Source organism: Chrysochloris asiatica, unplaced genomic scaffold (assembly GCF_000296735.1).
Source record: "Chrysochloris asiatica unplaced genomic scaffold, ChrAsi1.0 scaffold00024, whole genome shotgun sequence".
Taxonomy (NCBI): Eukaryota; Metazoa; Chordata; class Mammalia; order Afrosoricida; family Chrysochloridae; genus Chrysochloris; species Chrysochloris asiatica.
Window position 1 is genome coordinate 2,505,522 of NW_006408542.1, and position 26,200 is coordinate 2,531,721.

At 41.1% G+C, this 26,200-nt stretch overlaps 1 protein-coding gene across 1 annotated transcript in view; it reads left to right on the top strand.

Annotated features, from left to right (window-relative positions):
* CRIM1 (cysteine rich transmembrane BMP regulator 1 (chordin-like)) overlaps window positions 1-26,200 on the top strand; it is a 270,004-nt gene that overhangs the window by 127,643 nt on the left and 116,161 nt on the right. Inside the window, exon 5 of the mRNA XM_006839357.1 lies at window positions 21,692-21,813. Coding sequence (XP_006839420.1) covers window positions 21,692-21,813 — 122 coding nt within the window. The remainder of the gene's footprint in view (window positions 1-21,691; window positions 21,814-26,200) is intronic.

Below are 26,200 nucleotides of genomic sequence, written 5' to 3' on the forward strand. Positions count from 1 at the left end.
GGTCCAGCTCAGCTGAGAGAAATAGACCCACTCGAAGTGATTGGCGGGTAGGTCCAGCTCAGCTGAGAGAAATAGACCCACTGAAAGTGATTGGGCAGGTAGGTCCAGCTCAGCTGAGAGAAATAGACCCACTGGAAGTGATTGGCGGGTAGGTCCAGCTCAGCTGAGAGAAATAGACCCACTGGAAGTGATTGGTGGGTAGGTCCAGCTCAGCTGAGAGAAATAGACCCACTCGAAGTGGCTGGAGGGTAGGATCTGTGTGTCCCACCCACGTTCTGGGTCAGTTGGTCCCGGCCTGAAAGCGTCCTCTTGGGCTGTCTGTCTTGGTGAGTGTTCCTAGACCATAATATTTTCATTCTACTCTTTGCTCATTCAAGTGTATATGCCTAATTTTTTAGTCTTCCCTTAGCCACTGTAATTTTTCCCATCTTTCAGATACAGATTTACAGTGTAGACATTAATTGAAAATGTAGGCAGTAATACCTCTCCCTCATTTGACTTTCACTACTGTATAAGTTAAATGAGTTTTTTTGTATCCTTATGACTTTCGGTTTTTTTAAGTAACTATTTTTATATTTTTATTAAGAAGCTGAACGGCCTAATTGATAGTTACTCATTTCAAATTCACTTTAATGAGATTTGTTCTAAACTTACTGTTCTAAGTTGTTATGTTTTTAGTTTCTCTATGTAAATGTGCATTCCTTCAAAGTTATTGAGAAAATTCCATTTCATTTATCTTGAGGTAGAAATAAACTGAGTCATTGTTTATAGTGTTCAAAACCTTAAAATAGGTTTTTTCCTGGGTTGTGTTCCCAAGCTCTCTCCTGGCCCCAGCCTCTCTCTGACTAAGTAACCTGATTCTCTTCCAGAGCCCAGATCCAGAACTTTTACCTCTTGCTGTGGGTGACAAAAGTCTCATTTTCTTTTCCTTTTTTTCTCATAGACTATTTTTTCAGAGCAGTTTTTGGTTTATAGAGAAATCGTGCAGAAAGAATAGTTATCACACCCTCCTCCCCAGTACACACACACCTATTGATAGTCTGCATTTCTGTAGTACATTTGTTACAATTGATAAGCCAGTATTGGTCATCATTATGAGCCAAAGTCCATAGTTTTACATTAGGGTTCTGTCTTTAAGTTGTGTATTTTCATGGGTTTTGATGAATGCATAATGTCATGTCCACTGCTATAGTACCATACAGAATAATTGCATTGTCCTGTCCTCCTGCCCATGCCTTCTTCCACCTCCCTTGAACCCTGGCCTGTTTTAGTTTTAAATTAAGATTTAGAAGCGTTCTTCTTTTTTTCACCCCTTAGCTCCAAGATAATTAAATATCTAGATAACTTAAAAGATTCACTACTATGGTATGATTGCTGTTTTCACCTTCATTAGACTCTAAATACAGTTCTACCAGAAATGTTGGTACATTTGAATGCTAGAGCTCAATCCAGCATGTAGGTTCTTCCACTCTCCCGTTTCACAGATGAAGCAACATAGAGCTGGAAGGGCTCTGCCTGGTGAGCGACACAGTTGGCAGTGTGAACAGAAACCACCCAGTGATGCTTGCCTCCCTGTAACCTGCACTTGATTACCACCAGCCCTTTCCCGATCCAGCACCTGAAAGACCTAACTGTCTCCTCCCATGCATGCCCTCTCTACTTCCCTTTGTTATTTTCTCCCTGTAAGCAAATATGTACATGTGAGTTACCTATGCAGTGGCTAAAGAATAGTCTTGTGTGTATCACCTGGTACTGTGCAGAGAGAGCACACTATTGTCCGGCTGCTAGGACTGTTGGGATCTAGGCCCATGTCTACTGGAGTTGACAAGCCTCTCACCTTATCTGGGTCTCTTGTTATCTAAGAAAGGAAGAGGAAGGGACTATGTGATCATAAAAGTAATTTCTCTCTCTAAAGTTCTTTGACTTTCTCAAAGCCTGAAGAGGGCAAGGAACCTGAACATCTGTGGACAGGAGACTCCTGAGAAAGAATGGAGGAGAATATTTCAGGACTCACAATATAATGGGAGGTGTATGGCTTGCATAGTGATGGGGGAGGAAGGGAAGGAAGTCCAAGGGAAGTCATAAAACAATTATGGCTACTTTTTGTTTGTTTGTTTCCTCTAAATAAACAAAGTTAGAAAAAGTAAATGAAATAATAAATAATAATTTAAACTGTAGTAATTAGAACAGATTGGACTGCAAAAGCCGGGTGATGATTTAGTAAAATTTAGTAAAATACTCATAGGTTGCCTATTTGATCAGAAACTAGTTGAATATTGCTAGGTATGTATTTTTTACTTCTATAAATAGCTAGCTCTTAACAACAGGAGAGGGAAACATCTGGCCAAAGGCTGAATCCTCAAGGTACAGATTTACTCCATTAAGATGCATTCTAACAGAATACGAAGTTCTTTGCCTGTCAAGTCTTCCTTAGCATATGTGCTGAAAGGAAGCTGATTTGTGCATGTGTCTTTGTGACCCTGCACACTCACCTGCCCACGCACCTGCATGAACTGTTTTAACCTGTGCCTGAGTGCTTGCAGCTTCCTGGCACCATATTTACTTGTTTCTCCCTCTCTGATGGCACATAACTTTCTTACAATAAATAAATAAGGGATGCTTTTTGTTACATGAAAAAAAAGTATATAGATAGATAGATAGACATTACATTTATCTTTAATTTGCTATTTAATTCTTACTTATAAACAAAGTATTCAGTCTGTCAGCAGCTTCATTATCATATTCTCTGACCATCCCCACCCATAATAATTTTCATTTTTATCTGTCAAAGGTAGTTTGTCAAACTGCTTTCATAAGTCATATTAATTCCATAGCACTGCAAAAACTGTCACTCAAGTCAGTAGTCAACTTTTCATGTAAAAATACTTATATGTTAATTATTTAAAAACCATTAACAATCCTACCAATTAAAAGTATATCAAATTACTATTTTGGAAGAAAAAAATTACATTTCTAAGGTCAGGACTAATAACAAATTTTTAACAGAACTCAAGTGAACATCTTCCCAAGTCTTTGCAGCAAGTTTGTAGGAATGCTGCCCCACATAAAACAACAGTTGTTACACGGATCATTCATTGTAAAGAAGGGTGGGAAGACCTCAAAAATGAAAGTCAGAGAGGTCATCTCAGAAGGTTATAGTGACTGTTTTTTTGGAGGACAGAGGATTCATCCTGATAGATTTTCTCTAAGGACACACAACAATCAAGGGGGGTGGGGCGGGGATTATGAAGATTTAAGGACATCGAGAACTTCATTGGTGAGAAAAAGGCCAGCAGAGTTGTGTGAAGGACATTCTCCCCTCGTGACAATGTGCTTGCTCATTCTTAGAGGGTAGGAAGGGCTGTTCTTTGAGAATTTCTTTGGGAAACTGCACACCATCTGCCGTGCAGTCCTCATTTTGCCCCAACAGATTTCTTTTTCTCAAAACTCAAAGAATATTGAAAAGGAACAGGATCTGAGTCTCGTGAGGATGCCCACACTGCCATATTGTTGTGGTATAGATCAAATTGTACAGAATCATTTGTGAAAGGATCAGAGAGATGGGAACACGACCTTCAGAAGTATATAGCCTCAGCGGTGGGGAAGCTTTTTTCCTGACAAAATTTATAACCTCATTCTAAGGCCATACAAAGTTATCAGCTTAAAAATTAGTCTGCTATATTTGGTCAAACCTCTAATTAACTTAACCCCTAATGTGATGGAGGCCAGGGTGGCCAAACTTTGTCTCTCATACTTTGGACATACTGTCAGGAGGGACCAGTCACTGGAGAAGGATATCGTGTTTCGTAAGGTGGAGGGTCAGAGAGAAAGAGGAAGACCCCCAGCAAGATGGATTGGCAATATGGCAGCATCTATACGCTCAAGCATGGCAATAATTGTGAGGTTGGCTCAGGACCAGGCAGTGTTTCATTCTGTTGTGCATAGGGTCACTCTGAGTTGGTACCTACTCGATGGCAACTAACAAAAACAACAAATGTGGTGGTGTGGTACTAGACTGCAAGGTTGGTTTGAATTGCAAGGTTGTCGGTTCAAGCTCACCATCCACTCATCGGAAACTCTGTACAGGGCCACTATGGGTTGAAACCGACTTGATGGCTCTCGCCAACAACACTGTGATGCCTGGAACTGCGGTTACCTTGGCAGAGCCAGACCAGATGATTTCACGGCCCTTATATGGCCCATGGAGTCCTGGTGTGGCGCTGTGATTTAATGCACCAGACTGAAAAGCCGTTTGAACTGCAAGGTCAGCAGTTCAAGCTCACCAGCTGCTCCTTGGAAACCATATACAGGGTTGCTATGGGTCGGAATAGACTTGATGGCACTTAACAACAACATATGGCCCATGGGCTGGACGTTTCCCCACCCCTGCCCTAGATGGAGGATATGTTATGAAACAATAGCTTCACATTAGGAGACTTTGTTTAATGATGGTTTCTGTGATTTTGTAGCAGTACTTTTTTTTAACTTGCCCTCATATTTCATGGATAAGCACTGGACTGTTAATTGCAAGGTTGGTGGTTCAAACCCACCACCCACTATTTGAAAACCCCATAAAGGGTCACTATGAGTCTGAAAGATTCGATGGCACTTAACAGCAACTTGTGTTTCATACTTTAAAGTATGAAATACAAGTTTCTGTTAAGAGTTCCTAATTTCATAATTGGACCGTTTTTGTCTCTTATAAAACAAAAATAATAAATGGTCACTTTTTACTCATTTGAGCCTCACTTTGATTTTTCTCCTATGACATTGGTCTTTGATATAACTAAGCTCCACATACTGTAACTGCAGGAAGATTATTACTTCTTTGTATCTAAAAGATATGTCACGTAAACAGACCATGAACAGAATTAAGTACTCTTGAGTCAATGGTGACTCATAGCAACCCTGTATAGAGTTTCCAAGAAGTGGCTGGTGAATTTGAACTGCTAATCTTGTGCTTCTCCTACAGTGCCACACAGAATAAAAGACATTAATTTCCTATTTTCAATATAACGTCTTGATGTCACACTCAGCTAGTTTGGGTTGAAAATCTAATATGCTTATATCTCAGACCTCAATTTTGGTTTCTCTTTGCTGTCAAAAAAATTTATCATGTTGGTGTTCTATAGCATTATGGTAATAGAATCATAGTAAGTCGCTAGTATGCAGCTTCTTATGGACACGTAAATATTTAGAAAAGGAGCTTTCCGGGGCTCCAGAGTTCACAGGCTGAAGTTGATTCTTACAGATGAGGCCAGCCAAATGGAATCTCTGGCAAGTTATTCCTTTGCTTCAGAATAAATCCAAATGAACCTAACCACATAGCTAGTGTGAGTAAACAGTGCAGGTTTGAAAATACTCACTTCAAACCAAATACTCATTCAGGACCTAATGGAAAACAGAGAGCATCAGGTTCATTATGGAGTTTTGATGAATAAAATGTGACCTAGACTTAAAAGAGCTCGATACTTCACAAGTATACAAGTATCACCATTGCTTATTTCAAAAAGGGGTTGGACTTCTAGAGGGGTCAACTTGATGGTACTTAACAGCAATAGAATGGAAACTTACAGTATTCTGACTTGAAGAAAATAAACAAATAATATACTAGATTTTTACCAAGTAAAACTATCTTTAAGAAAATTATAATGGAGTCTTGGTGTGGCACTGTAAGATAAGCATTGGATTGCTAACCACAAGGTCAGTCGTTCAAACCCACCCACTCCTTGGAAACGTATTGCAGGGTTGTTATAAGTTGAAGTCAATCTGACGGCATTTAACAATAGTAATGTAATATGCTAGCTTTAAGTCCAAACTAAGATCAAGACCCTAAATAAGCACACACATAACAAAAACCGATGATAAATTTTCTTATGCCTCCCTAATTTGTCTGTAAGGAGTCCTGGTGGGTAGTCTCAAGTCATACAGTTCTTGCCTTACCAAGAACTCAGTACATTTTTTTTTTCATTCCTCTTCTCTGTAACATCTTTCTACTTCTGAGCCAATGGTGTCAGAGAACAGTGTTATGAGTCCTTAGCATTCTGTTTGCCAAAGTACTTACACTTGGGTGATAGTGCTTTCGGTAGCTTGCAAATCAACTCTAATCTCCAAAACCCCAATCAATAATATTGCTGGTTGAAGTTTTTTTTTTAGGAGGGGCTTGGAAGTAGGAATAGTGATTAGGATTATTACACAAGAGTCAGGCCACAGAGAGGTTGGGACTATCAGCACAGGGTGCATCAACCCAACTAGACAATTATGTCAAAGACCAGAAATGTTCCGATGGTGGCTAGGAACTGCTAAGTTCCTACTCAGAGGTCAGGGATAGTGTTAAGTTCTTTTGATTATCACATAATATTTATCATAGGCCAGAATGCTTTTAGCACTGTGCTAGGTAATTAAGTTTCTAACCAGTGGAAATTGTCCCTGAATGTGCATTTGGAAAAGGATTTTACCAAACTAAAAGCCTTGTAATTAGTTATCATCATCATCTGTTTTCAAGACGTTGTCTCCAAGAAAATGCTACTTTTACTAGGTTGTTTTTTGTTTTTAAGTTTGGTGTGTTAGACAGATTTCTCTGATTTAGTTAATTTTTTTGGTCATTCCCTTTAACTTAGATAATTTATCCAGCTTTTTGTGGGAATAGAAAACATTTCATTATGTTGTTGCTGTGAAGTGTCGTTGAGTCGGTTCCATCCCATAGCGACCCTATGTAGGGTTTCCCAGGAGCAGCTGGTGAGCTTGAACTGTCAACCTTGCAGTTCAAACTCACCCTTTTTTTTTGGTCATTCCCTTTAATTTAGATAATTTATCCAGCTGTTTTGTGGGAATAAATAAAATTGTATTGTATGATATGTAAAATATGCCTTAGCAGAGCACTGATTTAGAACATTCCTGACTATTGACTTTCTGTCATGGTAGCAGTCTCTTCTGTTTTTAAACACATGCAGGAAAAAAAAAACCAAAAGCCTTGGAAGTATATTTGAAGCTTTTCTTTCTCAACTTAGAAAAGAACATCCATTCTCTTACCCTCTGTCACAGTAACTTTTGGCTCAAAAGAGCAAATCAACTCATAACTAAAAAAGCCAGAATCTATATTAAACTCTGATGTTTTTAAAGCAAAATAATTGTAGAAATCCTATGTTATTATTGGACCTGTCCCAGATTGAAGAAAACAAGCTTTCCTAGAAATAAAGCTCTGGCCCATTAGAGATGAGCTATCTCCCATAATAGTGTTTAATTTGCCACTAATTCACTTCACATGTATAAGCCCCATACTTCCTGTACAAGTTCCTTATGTAATTTGTGTTTCACCCTGAATTTGATCCAGTATCGTGTCTGACTTTCTTTCAGTCCTGAAAGCAAGTGAGGCTTTCACTCAGAAGACTTATATTTTGCTCTGAGCGGTCCTGGACTTCACCAGACACTAAATTCATGGTGCTATGGTTCAGATTGGCAAAGAGTAACTAAACTGAAGTCTTATAAATCTCGCAAGAAAGTTGGAAAGCAGATTCTGTGGCATGGATATTGCACCTCAAGGATTGTGCCTGATGGTGGTGGCTGTTTGCCATGGAGTCGGTTCTGACTCACAGTGACCAGGTTTCTGAAGCTGTAAATCTTTACAGGAGCGGAAAACCTCATCTTTCTCCCGCGGAACAGCTGGTAGTTTCAAACTACCGACCTTGAGGTTAGCATCCCAATTTGTAATCGCTAAGCTATCAGAGCTCCTTAAGGACTGCCCCTAGGTGTCCTCATTTGATGTATCATTATTGCAAACAAGCAACTGAAATACTAGCTCTGGACCATTCTGCAAATGTGCTTGTGTATTAAGCAACTCTAAAATGTTTAAAATTTGACCTTTTCTGGAAATCCCAAAACAAAACAAACTTCACAGAATACATTTTTCTTCTCTGTGTACTTTTACATTAGATGCAAGTGATAAAGCACCTAATTCTTGGAGTTGACACAGTTTTCAGAGGGGTCATGGTTATGTTTGCCCGATGAACATTTAACAGCATAACTGTAACCGTGGAGGTGAAGACAGCTGGTTTCTCTTGGACTTGTTCAGTGCGTTGATTGTATCACACTGAGAAGTGCATCTTCAATTATCCCCTTTGCTTTTGTTAGAAAAGGAAAAGTTATGTCTCATGTGTTAATATGATCAAGTACTTTGATTTCCATAGCTGGATCATGGATTCATAAAGTATCATGGTACTTCCAAGACATTAGAGTATTGTTAGATTTTATATTCTTTGAGGGGAAGGACCCTCCTTGTGTTTCTCACTCATCAGTGCCTGGTGGTAGTGTGGTTGAGTGCCATGTAGACGCAGTCAGTTATGACTCATAGCAACCCTGTATAGTGTTCCCTAGGCTGTAAATACTTAAAGAAACAGAAAGCCTCATCTTTCGTCCACAGAGCAGCTGGTAGATTTGAACTGCTGACCTTGTGGTTAGCAGCCCAACTCGTAACCCACAATGCTACCAGAGTTCCTTAATCAGTACCTAGTACTTGCTAAATGTTTTTAATTAAAAAAAATATATATATATAGATAGATAGATAGATAGATAGTCATCCTGTGGTAAATCCTACCTAGCATTGAACCCCCCATAGTGTTAAGGAATTTGTATTTTGGCTTTTTATCATTTGCCAGGCATTGAGCTGGTGGGAATAAGACGCAGTAGCCGCTGATGTTGAGGGGCTTACATTCTAAAGCGGGGACCAAGATGTACAAACCACCACAGTTTAAAGTATTAACTGCTTTGGAAGTAGAAATGTGCAAAAAGAAAAGAAAAAAACCCCGTAACCTCACAGAGCTTTTTGATTTGGAAAGCAGTGAGATTTGGCTTTTGAGCGGAGTGTTGAAGAATGAGCCAGAGTTCACAGGCTAGAGAAAGAAAAGAGAGCATTCGAGGTTATTGTAGTCATTGATTGTGTGTGTGTGTGTGTGTGTGAATTGTATGGGAGATCATTGGTTTTACACTGTCGTTCATTGTAATGATTACAATCTCCTCCATGCATCATCATTCAACAGTATTTGCTTCCATTTCCTCTGTTTCTTTTTTTGTTTTCGGGGGCGGGGGGATATACATAAAAACACTCAGGAATATATAATAATTTAAGCAACCAAAGGGCACATTCTGCAAGCCTGCCTCCTGTTTGCCAGCACATAGTCTTTCTCTTTCCGTGAGTCTAGAGTCTTGAGCTGCTCCCTCTCTCCATGTCCCCAGCTCTGCCTCCATCTCTGGTGTCGCTGCTTCTCTGGATAGGGTCCTGCATTCCACTTGTGCTCTTCTCCCTTGATGGTCCTAGGGTCCTCTGTTTCTGGACTGTGAGATTAACTACTCCCCTGTTTTTATTACAAAACTCCTACCTTTACAGTTGTGACAGTCTCAATTAGTCATAATAACAATTACTCATTATTGAATCATAAGAATCTTCTCCTCATCTCTTCACCAGACCTGTCTAGACAAGATGAAAGCTATTCAGTGGAGATGCTCTCTTCCCCCGCACACTCTGAAACTAAACTCCTTCTTGAAACCTTGTAAGCCAGTCACTTCATGCCTTTATCACTCCCTCACTTTAGGTAGCCAATGTGTAAGTTGCCCCTCCCTATCTACCCTTTGTACAGAGGGAATAGCATTGATAATTGATGTGAAGGTAGAAACTGATATTTAAACTTCTGTCTTGCAGCTTAAAACATTAGCTCTGAACTCACCTGTGTTTATGATTTCAGGAAAATGGAATTAATGACAGTTTCAGGGTTTTTCTCAGATCACCATACCACTGCAAAACTACATCAATTATTTTTAAAGTTTATTATTACTTCCATGCTATTTAGTACAACATATATAACCTGGCTCTGGCTTGCCTTTCTAACTGCCTCTCCCCGAGTCCCTAGTCAACACATCGAGTACTACTGGTGGTCTGAACCATTTGCAGCAATCTAAACACACTGTGGAGTTCTGGTGTGGCGCTGTGGGTTAATGTGCCAGACTGCAAAGCCGTTTGAACTGCAAGGTCAACGGTTCAAGCTCACCAGCTGTTCCTCAGAAACCCTATACAGGGTTGCTATGGGTCAGAACCAACTCGGCAGCACTTAACAACAACAAACACCCTGTATTTTTTCATGCCGATATAAATCTGAGTGTGTTCTTCCTCTGCTTAGGCTGGAATTCCCTGTCTCTACTCTGTCATCCAGGATTGATGGACAGTGCGTAGTTTGTGTCTCCATCCCCACCCCCCCTTCCACATACTCTTATGTCAGTGCCTGGAGTGAGAGAAAGTGTCAAGGAAGACATGATTCTTGGAGGTCTGTTGGCAGGATGAGGGACTTCAGTGCTGAAAATGAAGAGTACTGCCGGGATACTTTCACCCAACAGCACTCAGTGACTTGGGTATCAACACAGAGAAGTTAAAATGGTTTGAATCTGTTTTCAGCTAACAGCCTTGGGACTGGACTTGACCACAAGATGTCCACTTTTTTGTGTTTTCAGGAGAACATCTCTTATTAGTCATCAATATTTTAAAAATGAGATTCTTCACATAAAAACTTGGCTTCTCTTGAGCTATTAAAAGGTATAGTAACACTGACTGTCCATTTTTGCATGGAATGAGTAATGCCAACCCCCACAGAGGGCACAAATCCATCTGAGCTGTTGACAGTCTCTACCTCTCCATTTCTCCACCTCCACACATACTTGGTGACCACTGTGAAGATCCCAGTTTCCATCTTTGGGTTAGCTAACTTGGAATTGGGGTTGTGGGACCAGATGAAGAATGGCAGGAAATTGAAAGTTTACATCCTCTGATTGCTTGTTAACTCTCATTATCCAACATTTCACATTTATGACAATAATAAAAAATCTTATAGTCTATTTGTTTTGCATTAGCGGTGTACATCTGATAGTTCCAAACACTGAGGGAAAAGGTAAGACTAACATTGGTTCTGCTGATTAAGGTTATGAATCGTCTTGGCTGATGTAATTGTCCTCCATTTTGTGATCTGATATGGTCATTGGTTTTCGTGTAATGCTGAGTTTTGTATAGCAACCTGGTTTTTGGAACCTCACCATGTCGGTAAGTGAGGAACAGAGTGTATTAGGAAGATGGTGGCAAAGGTGAAATGCCTTTTTTAAGGAAGTACGATCAGAGTGAGATAATGTGTTGTTAAGGTATTAAGATCAGAGTGAGGCTAAGCCTGGGAGAAAAGGGATAGGTCTGGGGAGGAGAGGTCTCAGGGAAGTTGAAGAGTTAGTGTAGTAGGAACATGGTGGTGGTGGTTATTTGCCATGGAGTCAGTTCCGACTCATAGTGACCCTGTGTAGGGTTTCCAAGGCTGTAAATCTTTACAGGAGCAGAAAGCCTCATGTTTCTTCCGCGGTACAACTGGTAGTTTCCAACTGCTGAACTTGAGGTTCGCAGCCCGATTCGTAACCACTACACTACCAGAGCTCCTTACATGAGAGTAAGAGAATTGGAGGAAAGATCATTGTGATCAGCATGTACGGTATTTGACGTTAGGGACTTTCAGAGATATGTGGCCATCGATGTGAGTGGGTAAATTGGAAAGGCTGTAAGGATCACAGAATGCCAAAAGGTCACGTGACACTACTGTGTTGAAAATGCTTTGTCCACATAAGCACAGAAGACATTCGAATTATAATCCTGTAGAACTACTAGCTAACAAGTGTTGGGTGTATCTGTGTTATCGGTACCAGTTTAGGCGCCAATTCATTAACACACATACCAATCATATCAGATGCTGTTAAGTGCTGTCGAGTTGGTTCCAACCCATAGTGACCCTGTACAGGGTTTCCGAGGCTGTACATCTTTACGGGAGCATAAAGCCTCATAGGGGTGTTTTAATCATCCCCAACTTGCATATGATACAGTTGAGGTTTGGAGTACAATAGGTCTGTAAGATAAGCACTACAAAGTTGGAGAGTCGAGCCCACCAGCGTCTTGATCTATACCATGGATTTGGAGGCCTAAAGAAGCCTTAGCAGCCAGGCAGCAAAGGTTTGCTCAGGTTTTCAGTAGGTCAGTCCAAGTGCCCATTGGTGCCTGTTCTGCATGTGTTGGGGCAGAAGATTGAATAGCCACATGGCGTTGTATCCTCGTCTATACTTAACCTATCCCGCATTGTCTTATACAAAGCTCCCTAAAGTGGGGCTAGGACTCTGTGCCTTCCCAGGCCTACCAGAATAATGTGTACTTCATGTAGACAATCCATTACTATTAAAGTTGGCTTTGAAATGAGGATGACTTCTGTTGGTATATTAGCCGCATCTAGGCCCATTCCTCCTTTCCAGAACACCATGTGTCAATTACCCTCCTTTCTTACTTTTCCTAACTGGTCTCCCTTGCCTCTCATCTCTATTCTCCATCTCCTTCAGCGGCCCATCACAGCAAATGCCAGTCTTTCTCCCAGACCTCAGAAGTGAGGGTAGAGAGTCCCACTCCTGGGACTGGGCCAGCCCTCCTTACATGGTTGCTGGGCTAGCTGACAAGAGTTGAGAATACCTGAAGAACTAAGCTCTAATGTTTTAAGTGGTCACAGAGCTCAGCGATGATTTTTAGTTGTGTGTCTGTGTAGGGACATGTCCCTGGCTGATAGAGTCCCTTTTGAGCTTCCCCAATTCTGGTTTTTTAGATGATTACATCACCATCATGGTGGTAATTTATGCAAAGTTCATTGTTTTCTGCCCTCTCATCTACTTACTGTTGTTGTTGTTAAGTGCCTTTGAGTGGGTTCAGATCCATAGTGACCCTGCATAGGGTTTTGGGGAGAGCAGCTGGTGAGCTTGGTTCAAACCTACTTTGCAGTCCAGTGCATTAAGCACCACACCAGGACTCGTCTACTTACTAGGATGTGAAATAATTCTAGAAAATAACTTGACAATTATTATTAGAAACCATGTTATCTTGTAACTTCTGTTTTTCTACACTTGATACCACTTTTCTTTTGACTTAGCACCTTGAAGATAAGCTTCCTGGGACCAATGCCAGGCTAGCCTCAGGGGGTGGGGCTGGGAGGGTGGTGTTAATCATCTGCCACTTGAGAAAGCTAGGGAAAAAAAAAAGTTATGATTATTGAAGACTTCCAGTGGGCTTTATTTGTAGTACTAACATTAGGAAATACAAAGCAATATTTTACCAAAATTTCCTCAATTTATACCTCCCTTATTTAGAGTAGCTGGGCAGTGCAAACAGTTCACATTCTCATTTGGCTAACTGAAAGGTTAGAGGTTCAAATCTACCCAGAGGTGACTCAGAAGCAAAGCCTGGCAGTCTACTTCCAAAAAAACTCAGCTGTTGAAAACCTTCTGAAGCACAGTTCCTGATGTACTCTGATGTACATGGGATCACCACGAATCCATCACCTTGATGGCATTTGGTTAATTTGGAGCATACTCATCAAATTCCTCTCACCTGGGGGAAACAAATTCCTCCCACCTGGTCATACAATCACTATAAAGAGGGGTCGGATCTTTTAGAATCACTAAAGGAAGTGTGTGATCCTAACCTAAGAGCTGGACCATGTGCTTTCTGTGGCTAAAAGCGTACGTGTTCTATTGCTTGGGCAGTGAAGACAGAAAAGATTGTGTAGAAACTAGCTCTAGAAAGAGTAAAGGAGGGTTTAGATACTTCGAAAGTTACGCAGGACATGTAAAAACTTGTGAGCCCAAGGACCCTTCATAGGGAGAAGTACAGTTACCAATAAAGATTTTTGCATTTTCAGAAGGAACCTTACTTGTTTATGCAGCTTGTACTTGTACTTGTTTATGCAGTCTTTTTTATTTTTATTTTTTAACTTTAACATTCCTGGAAAGAGGCAAGATACTTAATCAGTCGAAAGATGGTATATCAAATTCAATTAAAATTGAAGCTACTTTTTATAGCATAGAAATGTGTTTTACATGTAATTACAATTTCCATTTCTGACAGTTATTTCATTTCATTAATAAACCATGTGGAATCCTCACAATCTTAAGTGCTTCATTCTCCCGTTTAATTTCTCATTTATCCTGATTTTTGTGACTAAAGGGAGACTTCCCGCCCATGTGTAAATTGTAGTTTTTATAGGCAGAGTTTTTTACATAGTAGATTTATAGACAGCAATGCCTCCCCTTTTGAAGAGCTGAAGCACTTGACGTAGGTGTGGAATAATCCAATCTTGGGAGAAATGTTTTCCAGATGGCCTCCTTAAGTTATTGATGTTTTCCCTCCAGGATGTAGGTAGGGATAGGTCTGCTTGGGGAAGATGAGGTGTCTGATGGTTTGTTGCTTCCAAACTTCCTCTCTGCAGAAAGATCTCATGGAAGGGGAATGTTAGAATAACACAGAGCCCTTGGCTCTGTGTTGCGCCCACCAGGGGGCACATTCCAGGGACTTGCGTGTTCTTTGCTAAACGGTAAGGGGGTGGGGTTTGGGGGTAACAAAGGCAAAGAGGACACCTTTCCCCAGAGGCTGCCTTTAGTGACTTCTCTTAGTTTAGTGTTCTTTAAAGTTTTTCTCACGGAGTCCTGATGTGGCGCTGTGGGTTAATGCACTGGCCTGCAAAATCGGCTTGAACCACAAGGTTGGTGGTTAAAGCTCCACAGCCACTGCATGAAAACCCTATACAGGGTGGCTATGGGTTGGAGCCAACTCTATGGCACTTACCAACAAACAACAGTAATTTCTCCAGTCATTCTGATGAAATAGTTTGGTTGTGAAAGGCCTCACCTGTGGCTGGCAATGACACAGTCCTTCATTGCTTAGACTTCTTTAGTGGATAAAGAAACTCTTGTAGATGTGTAATTCTACAAGAAATCACCAAGAGCACTTCAGAGAGAAGGTCCAACTTGAGTTTAGCCTGAAAGTTGGGGTGATTGGAAAGGAGGAGGAACTGGGCTTGAGGTTGCAGGATGTGTGATGTGTTCCAAGAACAGGGGACAGACAAGTGAGAACCGAAGAGAGCAGGATGAGCCAGGATCAGACCATGACTGTGGTGGGAATGGAAAGGGCAGTGATAGAATCTGGAGATTTTATAGTTAGAAGAAAATTCATTGTGATCCAGCCACCTCATTTTATGGATAAGAAAGCCAAGCCTCTGAGAGTTTCTGTAACTCCTTAGTGATAAGCGGTGGTGTGCTGTGGCGTCGGTGCCGATTCAGCGACCCCCGCATAGGTCTTTAACAGAGCAGAAAGCCTCATCTTTCTCCTGCAGAATGGCTGGCTGATAGTTTTGAACTGGTGATCTTGAGGTTATCAGCCTTACTTGTAACCACTATGCTACTAGATCCCTATTTGGGTGATGGTGGTTGTTTATAAGTGCTGTCTAGTGGATTCTGACCCATAGCAACCCTCTGTAGGGTTTCCAAGGAGTGGCTGATGAACTTGAACCAGCAAACTTGTGGTTCAAACCAACCTTTGCAGTCTAGTACATGTACCCACAGTGCCACACCAGGACTCCGTGAGTGATGGTATTGGATAGTTAAAAAAAGTTATTCTTTTCTTCCTTCATATATAATGTCATATGTATTCAGGGAGAAAGGAGTTTTTTGTAAATTATCGTGTAGGTACTAATAATTATCAATCTTATTAAAATGTTAAAACTAGTTGTACTGGCTTTTTCCAGTGGAATGTGCAAACTAAACTACATCATCCCTACCTCTTTTCTCAGACAGTCAGACCCTGATTTCTTTTATTGGAATCTCCTGGTGAGTTTATTATAGGGCTCTGCCCTTCACTTCCAGAAAAATAGTCCAGGAGTGTGGTAACCTATAATCTACATTTTAAAGGAATTCCATAAGTGTTTTCTCTTACATACTAAAATGTATAAAATGCTGTACCTATCAACTCTATCTAAAATTTACAATGATAAAAAAAATTATCATTTTTTTTTATCATTGTAAATTTTAAATGGGGGGAGGGTCCCTACTGTTACTTAAGTAAGAGTATCATTCATTATTTTATTTATAAGACAAATAAGACAAGGAAACTGCACTAGTGGAACTCACAAAGCAGCAGAAGAAATGGTATGATAAGCAGGCACATGCATAAAGTTAGGTATTGAAGTGCAGAGAAGGGAAAATTAATTTTGCTTGCTTCTTTTAAGTAGAGAAGACCTTGTTAAGTGGGTGGTCCTAATGGCTTATGGAATGCACCAGGAGGAAAGAAGAGATGGGGATTCAAGATGGGGTGGACATAGGAGCAGTGGCTGGAGTGATAAGGGGTGAGGATGTTGTATTCAGTGAACAGCAGGTAGTGTAGAGTGTGATCAGTAGAATACTGATAGTGAAATATAGGCGGAGGCTACACTTGGGAGCATTTTTCACTTGTGCCCATTAACTAGGATGCTAGCTCTCTCCTGTCTGTGTAGTCCAGGAAGAAAGAACATGAAGGGAAAAAGTAGGTTAAGTGTGTATACCGTCTTCCCCGGCAGGCACAGCCAGCGTGGGCCTCCTAAGGAGGTGAGTGCCCTCTAGGGGCTAAATGATTCCCAAGTGCTCGCAGGCACTCAGATGCTGCCCACTAAGCTGATCCATTACCTACCTGTGTTGAAAAGAAAAAAGACAATGTAACCAAGTCCCACCTGGCTGCAGCTGTGATTACATTATGCAAAAAGTCATTAATGTGGTACATTGATTGATCAGTATCTTAATACTGAAGATAACATTAGAGGTTTGATTTTTTTTTTTTTTTTTTTTCTTTCTTAATCTGGCAAATTGCCTAACAGGTTGTTTCTTGTTTGAAGTTAAAACGCCCTTAGCCCATATAATGTATGATTCCATTTAGATGAAATGCCCAGAATAGGCAAATCCATAGAGATAGAAAGTAGATTAGTGATTGCCAGGAGAGGGGAGGAATGGGGAGTAGTTTTTAATGGGATTTCTTTTTTGGGGTGATGAAAATGTTCTAAAATTAGATAGTGGTGATGGTTGTATAACCTTGTGAATGCACTAAAACTACTGACTCGTACACTTTAAAAGGGTGAGTTTTATGGTTTGTGAATTATATCTCAATAAAGCTGTTATTGAAAACAAGCTGTTGGCATTTCTGCTTAGGGGGCCATGCAAATAGCATCTCTGCCTGCAGTGGCCTTTATGAATTCACAGCATAGAAATCCCAGTGTTTTCCTTCTACTTCCTTTTGCCTTTCTCTTTTTTTCCATTGAAGACTTACTTTTATAGTGACTAGAGGCCTGGTGTTACACTGTAGGATAAGCACTGGACCACAAGGTTAGTTTGAACCACAAGGTTAGTTTGAACCACAAGGTAGGTGGTTCAAACTCACCGGCCACTCCTTGGAAAACCCTATATTGGTTCCTATGAGTCAGAATCGACTCTACGGCATGTAACAACAACATATAGCGACTACACATAATCAGTGAAAACTGTGCCTATGGTAAGGTGGGTACTTAGGTCACCCACAACAGATCAGAGAAGCACTTTCAGAAAGTCATCTTGTTTGAGGGTGCTGAGAAGGAACTGTTACTTGTGATGTGCCTACAGATACCACTGGGAGAGAAAGATTGCAAGTGGAGAAGCCAGCAAGTAGTGCTGGCTAGCAGTCAAGCTTAGGATCTGAAGATTCTAAGGCTGATTTTAGCATGAGAAAAACAAATGGGCATATTGGGAGGTAGAAGTGGAGAAAGAGTATGAGTATGGTGAATTTGAAGAGCATAGCTTGGTCGACTGAGAGATTGATAATGGAAATGAGGAGAACTGCAGATTTTTTTTTTTTTTTTAACTAATGAAGCACAGGAATTGAGCCTTAGGAAGAGAAAGCACAGGGCCTGGTCTGGGTTTGAAGAGGCAGAGACCAGGTTACAGCTGGAAAGCGTGATGTTTTCAGAACTGAAGGAAAGTGGTGGCATCTACTTAACCAAGCATCGCTTTCTCATCTGTTAGTTTGTTTCCTCTATCTCTAATACACATGCTTTCTCCTTCCCGTTGCTTACTCTGTATCCAGGGATTGGGGAAAGCCAGAGGGAGGAACAGGGTAGGGAAAAAAATAAAGTGAAGAGCGAGAACTGGTAAGAACAAGGTACAGTATGCATTGGTTCAGTTCTGTAAGTCAGCATTTCCTCCTAATGACTAGCTAAAAAAGAAATCTTGTCACTTCGAGTGGAAAACACAGAGAACAGGGAACCTATTTAATTTCTGGACAATTGATTCTGCTGTGCTTCTCACTGTTTTATTTGAAAATGGAAGGATACATCCCCTCAGCATAAATAAACCAGAGAATCTAAAATAATCTTATTGAATTTTTTTTAAAAACGACATTGTATTCTGGAGACCTAATAAACTCCTTGGTAAGCATGGGTCATGAAAGGGGTCTGTTCGCGTTTTGTTACCTGAGAGAGTGAATGTAGAGACATAGATCAAAAGATACATCATGTGACCTGCATTGTGTTGAACTGTATGGAATTGCTGTTTGTCTGATTTTGACCTGCAAAAATAGCAGTTTCATAAAGCTTCAACCTAATAGGTAGGTTGTTGCATGATCAATATCTGACCTGAGCCCAGAGTCTGTCTTTCTCTCTCAAGTTTCTTCACTAGTTGCTCCCTCAACTCTGCTCATCTCCAGATTCAGAGGAAGCTTTAAGAAGTCAAAACTCTGTCACAGTTGAGGAGGGGCAAAGGCAAAGGACAGAAGGGGCAAGGAAGGAGGGAGCATGCAGCTGGCAAAAACCAGCGATTGTCAATCCTGGGATCTTTAATACATTATCATTCTGAGCTTAGAAATGAAGATTCACGATACAGGGCTTTTCGTTCTTAAATAGGTAAATAGACTCCTGCTATGTAATAGGGACAACCTGCTTAGGTCTAGGAAAACAGTAAAAACCAAAGCCAATCTCTGTGGAGTTGATTCTGACTAATGGTGTGACCCCATATGTTCATATAAAACTGTGCTCCCTTGGGTTTCCAGTGGTTGATTTTTCTGAAGTAGCATGCCAGGCCTTTCCTCCATGGCTCCTCCAGATGGACAAAAGCAGCCAACCTTCAGTTGGTAGTCAAGTGCTTAACCGTTTGTACCACCTAGGGAATTGAGAAAGCAGTTGTTGTTGTTGTTGTAAAGTGTTGTTGTAAAGTGCTGTCATATCGATTCCGACCCATAGTGACCCTGTAATTAGATACTTAAATTGGAAAATAGATTAAATATGAAAGAAAGAGAGTTGAGGACAGGCAGGCATGGGCCTCAGCCTGGCAGGATTTCTAATGGCTTCAGATAACTACTAGCATTTGGCACATTGGAAGTACATACAGTGTTCAGGAGAGCTGCTGAAATGTTGAAGGACAGCATTTGAAGAGATAATTTGGGGGCCAGGGTTGGTGTTAATTGGTATGCTTGATGTTTAAAATAGACCAATTCCCTGGAACACATTAGTAGGTGGGAATGTGAATCCTAGGAGATGTATAAGGGAAGATTACTCCACTGTTCTTACAGGATGACTTTTGTTGTGATCCTGTTTAGATATTGGGATCAGAATGTGACCTAAGCCCTATTATTCTGTGAACTCTAAGAAGTTTAAGTTGTACAGAATGTCCAGTACAATCAATGTCAACAATATATTGCTGCTGTAACATAACAGTGATACGATTATGTGTGTAAAACTGTAGTAGCCAGACACATAAAAGTTAAAGACCATAGCATAGCCTTAGCAGGAACTGCAAACCCAGTTCATATTTACTCAGCCCCGAGAGGGTGATTGTCCTATAGGAATTGTTAACGTTATTAAATGCCGTTGAGTCCCTTCCAACTCAACCACCTACCTAGTGGTTAGTAGTCCAGTACTTACCTTATAGTGCTATGCCAAGACTCCAAGATGATTGTCCTGTAGGAAAACAGACTATGAAATAAGAGTAAAGTCTTGATTTAAAGTGTAGCAGCCAAACCTTAATTATTTAATACCCTCTTCTCCCAGGATTTCCAATATAGCCATTACCCTAAATGGGAGAAGCCAGAAGGACCTGCCTTGTGGGTGGGATCATTTATGACTTTGAGCAGGTTAAGTGTGGTTTTTGGTGTAAATTTTAACATTCATTTCCTTTGTAGTTCTACAGTTAGCTATAAGTGTAACAAACTTCCAGGCTTGATCGCTGAGGTATTGTGGACTCTAGGCATACTTTCACTTATTAAAGATTTGAAGAACAGTAAGAGACTAAACCATTCCATTTAAATAGGGAAAAAATAGAATTGATGAAGGTGTTCTTAGTTGTTCCCTGCTGGAAATGACCCTGCCTTGATCTTGACCTCTACTCTACATATATACCCACATACTTGCTGGGAGGATGTCCTTGTGTAGGATGCCTTCCTTTTGTACTTGTCAACTTGGGATCTCCCTCCCTTGCTCTTTCCCACTTCTAGTCTATGCTTCTACCCTCAGGGGAGTCTTCAAACAATAGACCACCTCCTCCTTCCTGGTATTAACATTTATACACTGACACCCTGCTGACACACTTCCTACCTCCTACCTCATTCAAGGGGCAAAAGTAGTTAAGTGGTAGAATTCTTGCCTTCCATGTGGGAGACCTGGGTTCAATTTCAGCCAGTGTTCCTCAGGCGCAGCCACCATCTATTAGTGAAACAGCCTGTTAGTAGCTGGTTTCAACAGAGCTTCCAGGCTGAGATAGACTAAGAAGACAAATCTATCTAGTGATCTACTTTAAAAAACAAAACAAAAAACTAATGAAAATCCTATGGTACATAACGGCTGTTCGCAGTATACACAGGGCCACCATGACTCGATAGCAGGCGGCAGTAACATTTCTAATGACGTCTAACAGGTACATTGTAGCCCATCAGTGCCAGACAGTTGACTCCATTTTTTTCCTCCTAATTTTATCTGCCCCCGTTTATTGTGTTTTTGTGTTTGTCTGTATAGGCAAGTTTGACAACAGACTTGAAGTTAAGGGTGACAACCAGTGGTGCTAGCTTGCAGTTCATTAACACCGACCTCTTTCATGCTTATAGAGACCCATGTCCGTGATAGTTTAGATGCTCCAGAAATGAATGCTTCGCACTTTCAAGAGAGGTGTTGCACACATCCATTTATTAAAGCTCATGCTCTGTGTTTATAAAGAGCTCCTCAGTCTTTGATCAGAAATTTCCTTCTGCTAGTAAATATAATTATAAGATCAGTGCTGCTCAAGATGGGGCGGGGGTAGGGAAGGGGTATTCACTGACAAAACTTTTCTGTGAGGTAGTCAAAAGTAGAATCAGAAAATATCTGAAAAAGACCTAAACATTAACAGCAACAAAATAGCTACATGAGGTCATTTAAAAATGCAGGAGGCAACGTTTTGTATAAGCCCATACAGGCATCATCACCATTGGTTTTCTGAATAATACAAGAATGTATACATGTAACAATGGCCTCAATTCATCCAGAAAATGTTTGCTGTGCTCACTCTCATTCTGTTAAGTAAGAAATGCAGTGATGCATTTTAGGACTATCTCTCAAAATGGTTGAAAGTTTATACAAATGGAGTATATTATTAAGGAGATGCACCTTGATTATTTGGAGTACAAATCACATTAGAACCCCTCGCTCCCCAGTGACACCAGATAAACAAGGCAGTGTTAAAAATATATGCCAGTTACTTTGCCACAACCACTGCCTCTTTGTTTGTGGTCTCCCGACTTCTATGTTGTTGTTTATTCATGGGGTTTTCCTTCCCTTTTCTTTGGTTTCAGATGCGAGTGTCTCTCTGGCTTATGTGGTTTCCCCGTGTGTGAGGTGGGATCCACTCCCCGCATAGTCTCTCGTGGAGATGGGACACCAGGAAAGTGCTGTGATGTCTTTGAATGTGTTAATGGTACGTGGGGTATCTCTTGTTCTCAGAGAGTGCACGTTTGTGCAGGAGGAGGAGTGGGGAGGGTTAAACCTAGCTGTTTTCTGCCTATTCAAGTAGGGACTATACTCAGAGATGTGCAGAAACTTAAGGGAGTTTGCTTAGGCTCCCACAGCACAATAAAAAGGACATTAGGATGTGACCACCTTATGTCTGTCCATCAGAAAGAGAGTGAGAAATGTCATAGCAGTCACGCTCTGCTGTGTGTCAGTAGTTCAGAAATGTTCAGGATTTCAGGAAAAGGGTCATGGAAACTGTAAGCTTAGTCTTCCTGCTGTCATTCAGCTTCTCCTCCCACCCCCAGTCCATTGCTGGAACACCTTGGAGAGACCACAATTTGAAATAGAAAAGACATTGCCCGTCTAGCTTAGCCCTTCCCCACTTAGAACGTCTTTGGCCATTTGTATTGGTCCGCTGTAAGCTTGGCCCTTATGACCCAGAAAAAGGATGAGTCTGCAGTCAAGAGATTCCTTCAAACCTACACCACCTCTCTCTTCTCATCTCTTAGACGAGAGCGCGGTACTTGTAGCTTGAGGAAATGATGTGGTCTTGATTGAATTTAGATAGTTAGAAGAGAGGAGAACTGAAAACATGAATCTCCCCTTAGCATTTTCAGAAGAAAAAGAATAAAACATAAGCAAATTAGATAGCAATAATTGGCAGTATGGTTTAGATAGTTAATAGTTAATACACACAAGGAAAATACAAATGGATTGGGACAAAAACAGCAAAATGACATAGAAACAGTCCTATCAACGAATATTGTCTAAAAGTTCAGAGGGTTTTAGGCCCTTAATCCTAAATTCTCCCATCCTCCGTAGAAAAGGGTTATGTGAAAGTTGAGTCTTGTCATTTGTGTCCTGAGTTTTAAGCCAGTGACCACACTTTTTTCTTTGTTTGCTTTTTTGGTTTGTCTTGAAGAAACACTTGTAATATGACTTAAGGGAGAGCTGAGACTGGAGCCATATGACCTCAGTTTCAGTATTGATTTCTCTAGTTAACAGCTGTATAATTGATCTTCTAGTCCCTCAGTTTCTGCATCTATAAAATGGAGTCCGTAATGGTAAATGAGGTGTCTTACATATGATGCACTTGAAATTAGACCTAATGTGCAAGTCGTTTTTATTTTATGTACCCACCCTGAGCTGGTCATTCCAGGGGGATTGTGAAGATGAGGTCAGCATCCTGACTATAAATAACAAAATCTTTATAGAAACGTAATAAATGCAAACATATGTGGGGGAGGACTGCTGAAGTGCTGTCTACATAGTGCTTCTCCCCACTCGTATCAATATCCAGCTATTAGCAACATCTGTGAAACACCTGTGGCACTGTAGGAGCAGCACCCAACTGATGCTGGAAGGTCAGCAGTTTAGACCCAGCAGCTGCTCCTTAGAAACCCTATACAGGATCACTGAGTTATTATCAACTCAATGACACTTAACATTTGTTGTTGTTGTTGTTGTTGTTAAGTGCCATCGAGTCGATTCCGATCCATATCGACCCTGTGTAGGGTTTCCGAGAAGCAGTTGGTGAGCTTGAACCGCCGACCTTGCATTTCAGATGGCTTTGCAGTCTGACGCATTAGCCCACAGTGTCACACTAGGGCTCCAACAACAACATTAAATACCAGCAAATAGCCAAGCACATCTTTTCTTTCTGGCTCTGCTGCAGTTTCGTTTAATGTAAGTGATATTCTGTAACTACATGTACTTACAAATCCTACTGATTAAGGAGCCACTGGTAAGAGTACTTACTGGTTACGAGATGGACTGCTAACCTCAAGGTCAGCAGTTCGAAACCACCAGCTGCTCCACGGGAGAAAGAGGAGGCTTTCTGTTCCTGTAAACATTTACAGCCTCGGAAACCCTGTACAGGGTCGCTATGAGTCGGAACTGACTCCATGGCACATAACCACCACCACCACCACTACCACCACCACTTGTACCAATTGAGACCAGAAGAGTCTGTCCTTACCTTAGGCCCCCCTAACATCTCAGATAGACTTGATTCCAGCACTCATCACTCTGTATTGTATGTATACAATACTTTCCTGTCTGTGTCCTGTTCCAGAATGTGAAATGGCAGAAGATGGGAGTATGTCACGTTCAGCCTTAGGTCTGTGGACATTATCACATTATCTGGCTCTCAGAGGGTACCCCAACTTTGTTGACTGAATAAGTGAGGTTGTGAGTGATGTGATGATTTGTATAATCCTACTTTTTCCTGGTGTGGTGCTATAAGTTACACTATACTGCTAACCACAAGTTTGTGTTTCACACCTACCAGCCGCTTCTCTGAAACCCTGTACAGGGTTGCTCTGAGTCAGAAACATACTTGATGGCATTTAACAACAACAACAAATTTCTTGTAGTGTTGTTGTTGTTGTTGTTGTTAAGTGCCATCAAGGTGGTTCTGACTCATACTGACCCTGTTAAAGAGTTTCTGGTAATCTTCAATCACCTACCTCTCTCCCAGAAACATCACTGTTTGTTCTGGGTGAGGAAGAGGAGGGGTACATTTTTCTGCCCTGGCTTCTTGCTGATAGAAACCTCAAATATTATGCCTTCTTTATCAGGACATTAACTGAGATGCCTCCAATCTGAGTTGATTTGGACAGCTAATAACTGCTCCCAAGCTCAGCGATCCTGGCTTCATCTTTAGGGCCTGCCTCCATTGGTGGTGGTGGTGGTTGGTTAAGTGCCATCAAGTCAGTTGTGACTCATAGCAGCCCTGTGTAGGGTTTCCAAGGAGCGACTGGTGAGCTTGAACTGCCGACCTTGAGGTTCAAACAGACTTTGCAGTCCAGTGCATTAGCCCACAGTGCCACACCAGAACTCCCTCCCTCCTATATGCATAGGTTTATTCCAAACAAAATGTGTTTAAACATGTCTCTGCAATCAGTGAATGCTGCACACAAGTTCTCTGAGTAATACGCTTGTCTTAGTCTCCTTTGGAGTCCTGGTGTGGGGCTGTGGCTAAAGTACTAGACCGCAAGGCCAGTTTGAACCACAAGGTCAGCAGTTCAAATTCACCAGCTGCTCCTTGAAAACCCTATACAGGGTCACTATGAGTCAAGACTAACACGGAGCTACTTAGCAACAACAGTCTCCTTAAGGTGCATTTAAACCAAAAAAGGTCCAATCAAAACAGTGGCTTCCAAGCAGGTCTGCTGGGCCAGTTAAATTCAAGGCAGAGAGGTCAGCTTAGAATGCTATGGAAACTCTTGTTTGGGACCCCAGAGGGTTCATCTCGACAGATTTCTCAAAGGACACAGGATGATCCTGGGGGTTTATTATGAAGAAGTTTTAAGGAACTTGAAACCTGTATTAGTGAGAAGAAAGCTAGGAAGGTTGTGCCAAGAATTTTCCTTTCTATCTCAGTATACCTGCTCATTCTTCCAGGGTAGCAAGGACTATCCTATGAGATTTCCATTGGGAAAGCTTACCCCATCCACCACGCAACCTAATCTTGATTCTTCAGAATTCTTTCTGTTCCCAAAACCCATAGATCTTTTCAAAGGAACATGATTTTTGCATCCCTTGAGAATGCCAAAAGTGCCATTTTTTGGTGGTGTAAATTGATGAGTTCAGTATTCTTTGGGGGAAGGATTAGACAAATGAAATTATCACCTTCAGAAATGAACAGACCTAGATGGCAAATATGTTGAGTAACAGTAACTTCACATTTCGGTATTTTGTTCAGTAAAGATTTATGATTTTATAGCAATACTTTACTTACCCTCATATGTGTATATATAACATCATATGAGTGTGTATGTCTCTACATATGAGCCCATGTGTGTATATATATGTATAGATGTATAGGTAGGTAGGTAGTTGGATATAGCGATAAATATTTACCTCCTATTACCCTACTAGTTCAGACATGTTGTCAGGAGAGACCAGTCACCGGAGAAGGAGCTCATGTTTGGTAAAGTGGAGGGTCAGAGAAAAAGAGGGAGACCCCCAGCAAGATGGATTGGCCAAGTGGCAGTATCAGTGGGCTCAAGCATGCAACAATAGTGAGGTTGGCCCAGGATCAGGCAGTGTTTTGTTCTGCTTTGCATAAGGTCACTATGAATTGGTGCTGATTCGATGGCACCTAACAACAACATTACCCTGGGAAAAATGTGCTATGCCAGAAGGTCACCATTAAGGGCTATTATAACTGTCAACACTCACGGAAGTAGCAGTCAGGAAATCAAATGACGTATTGCATTAGGCAAGTCTGCTGCACAAGACCTTCTTTAAAGTGTTGAAGAGCAAAGATGTATGTCAGCTTGAGGACTAAGGTGCACCTGACCCAAGCCATGGTATTTTCAGTAACCTCATATGCATGCGAAAGCTGG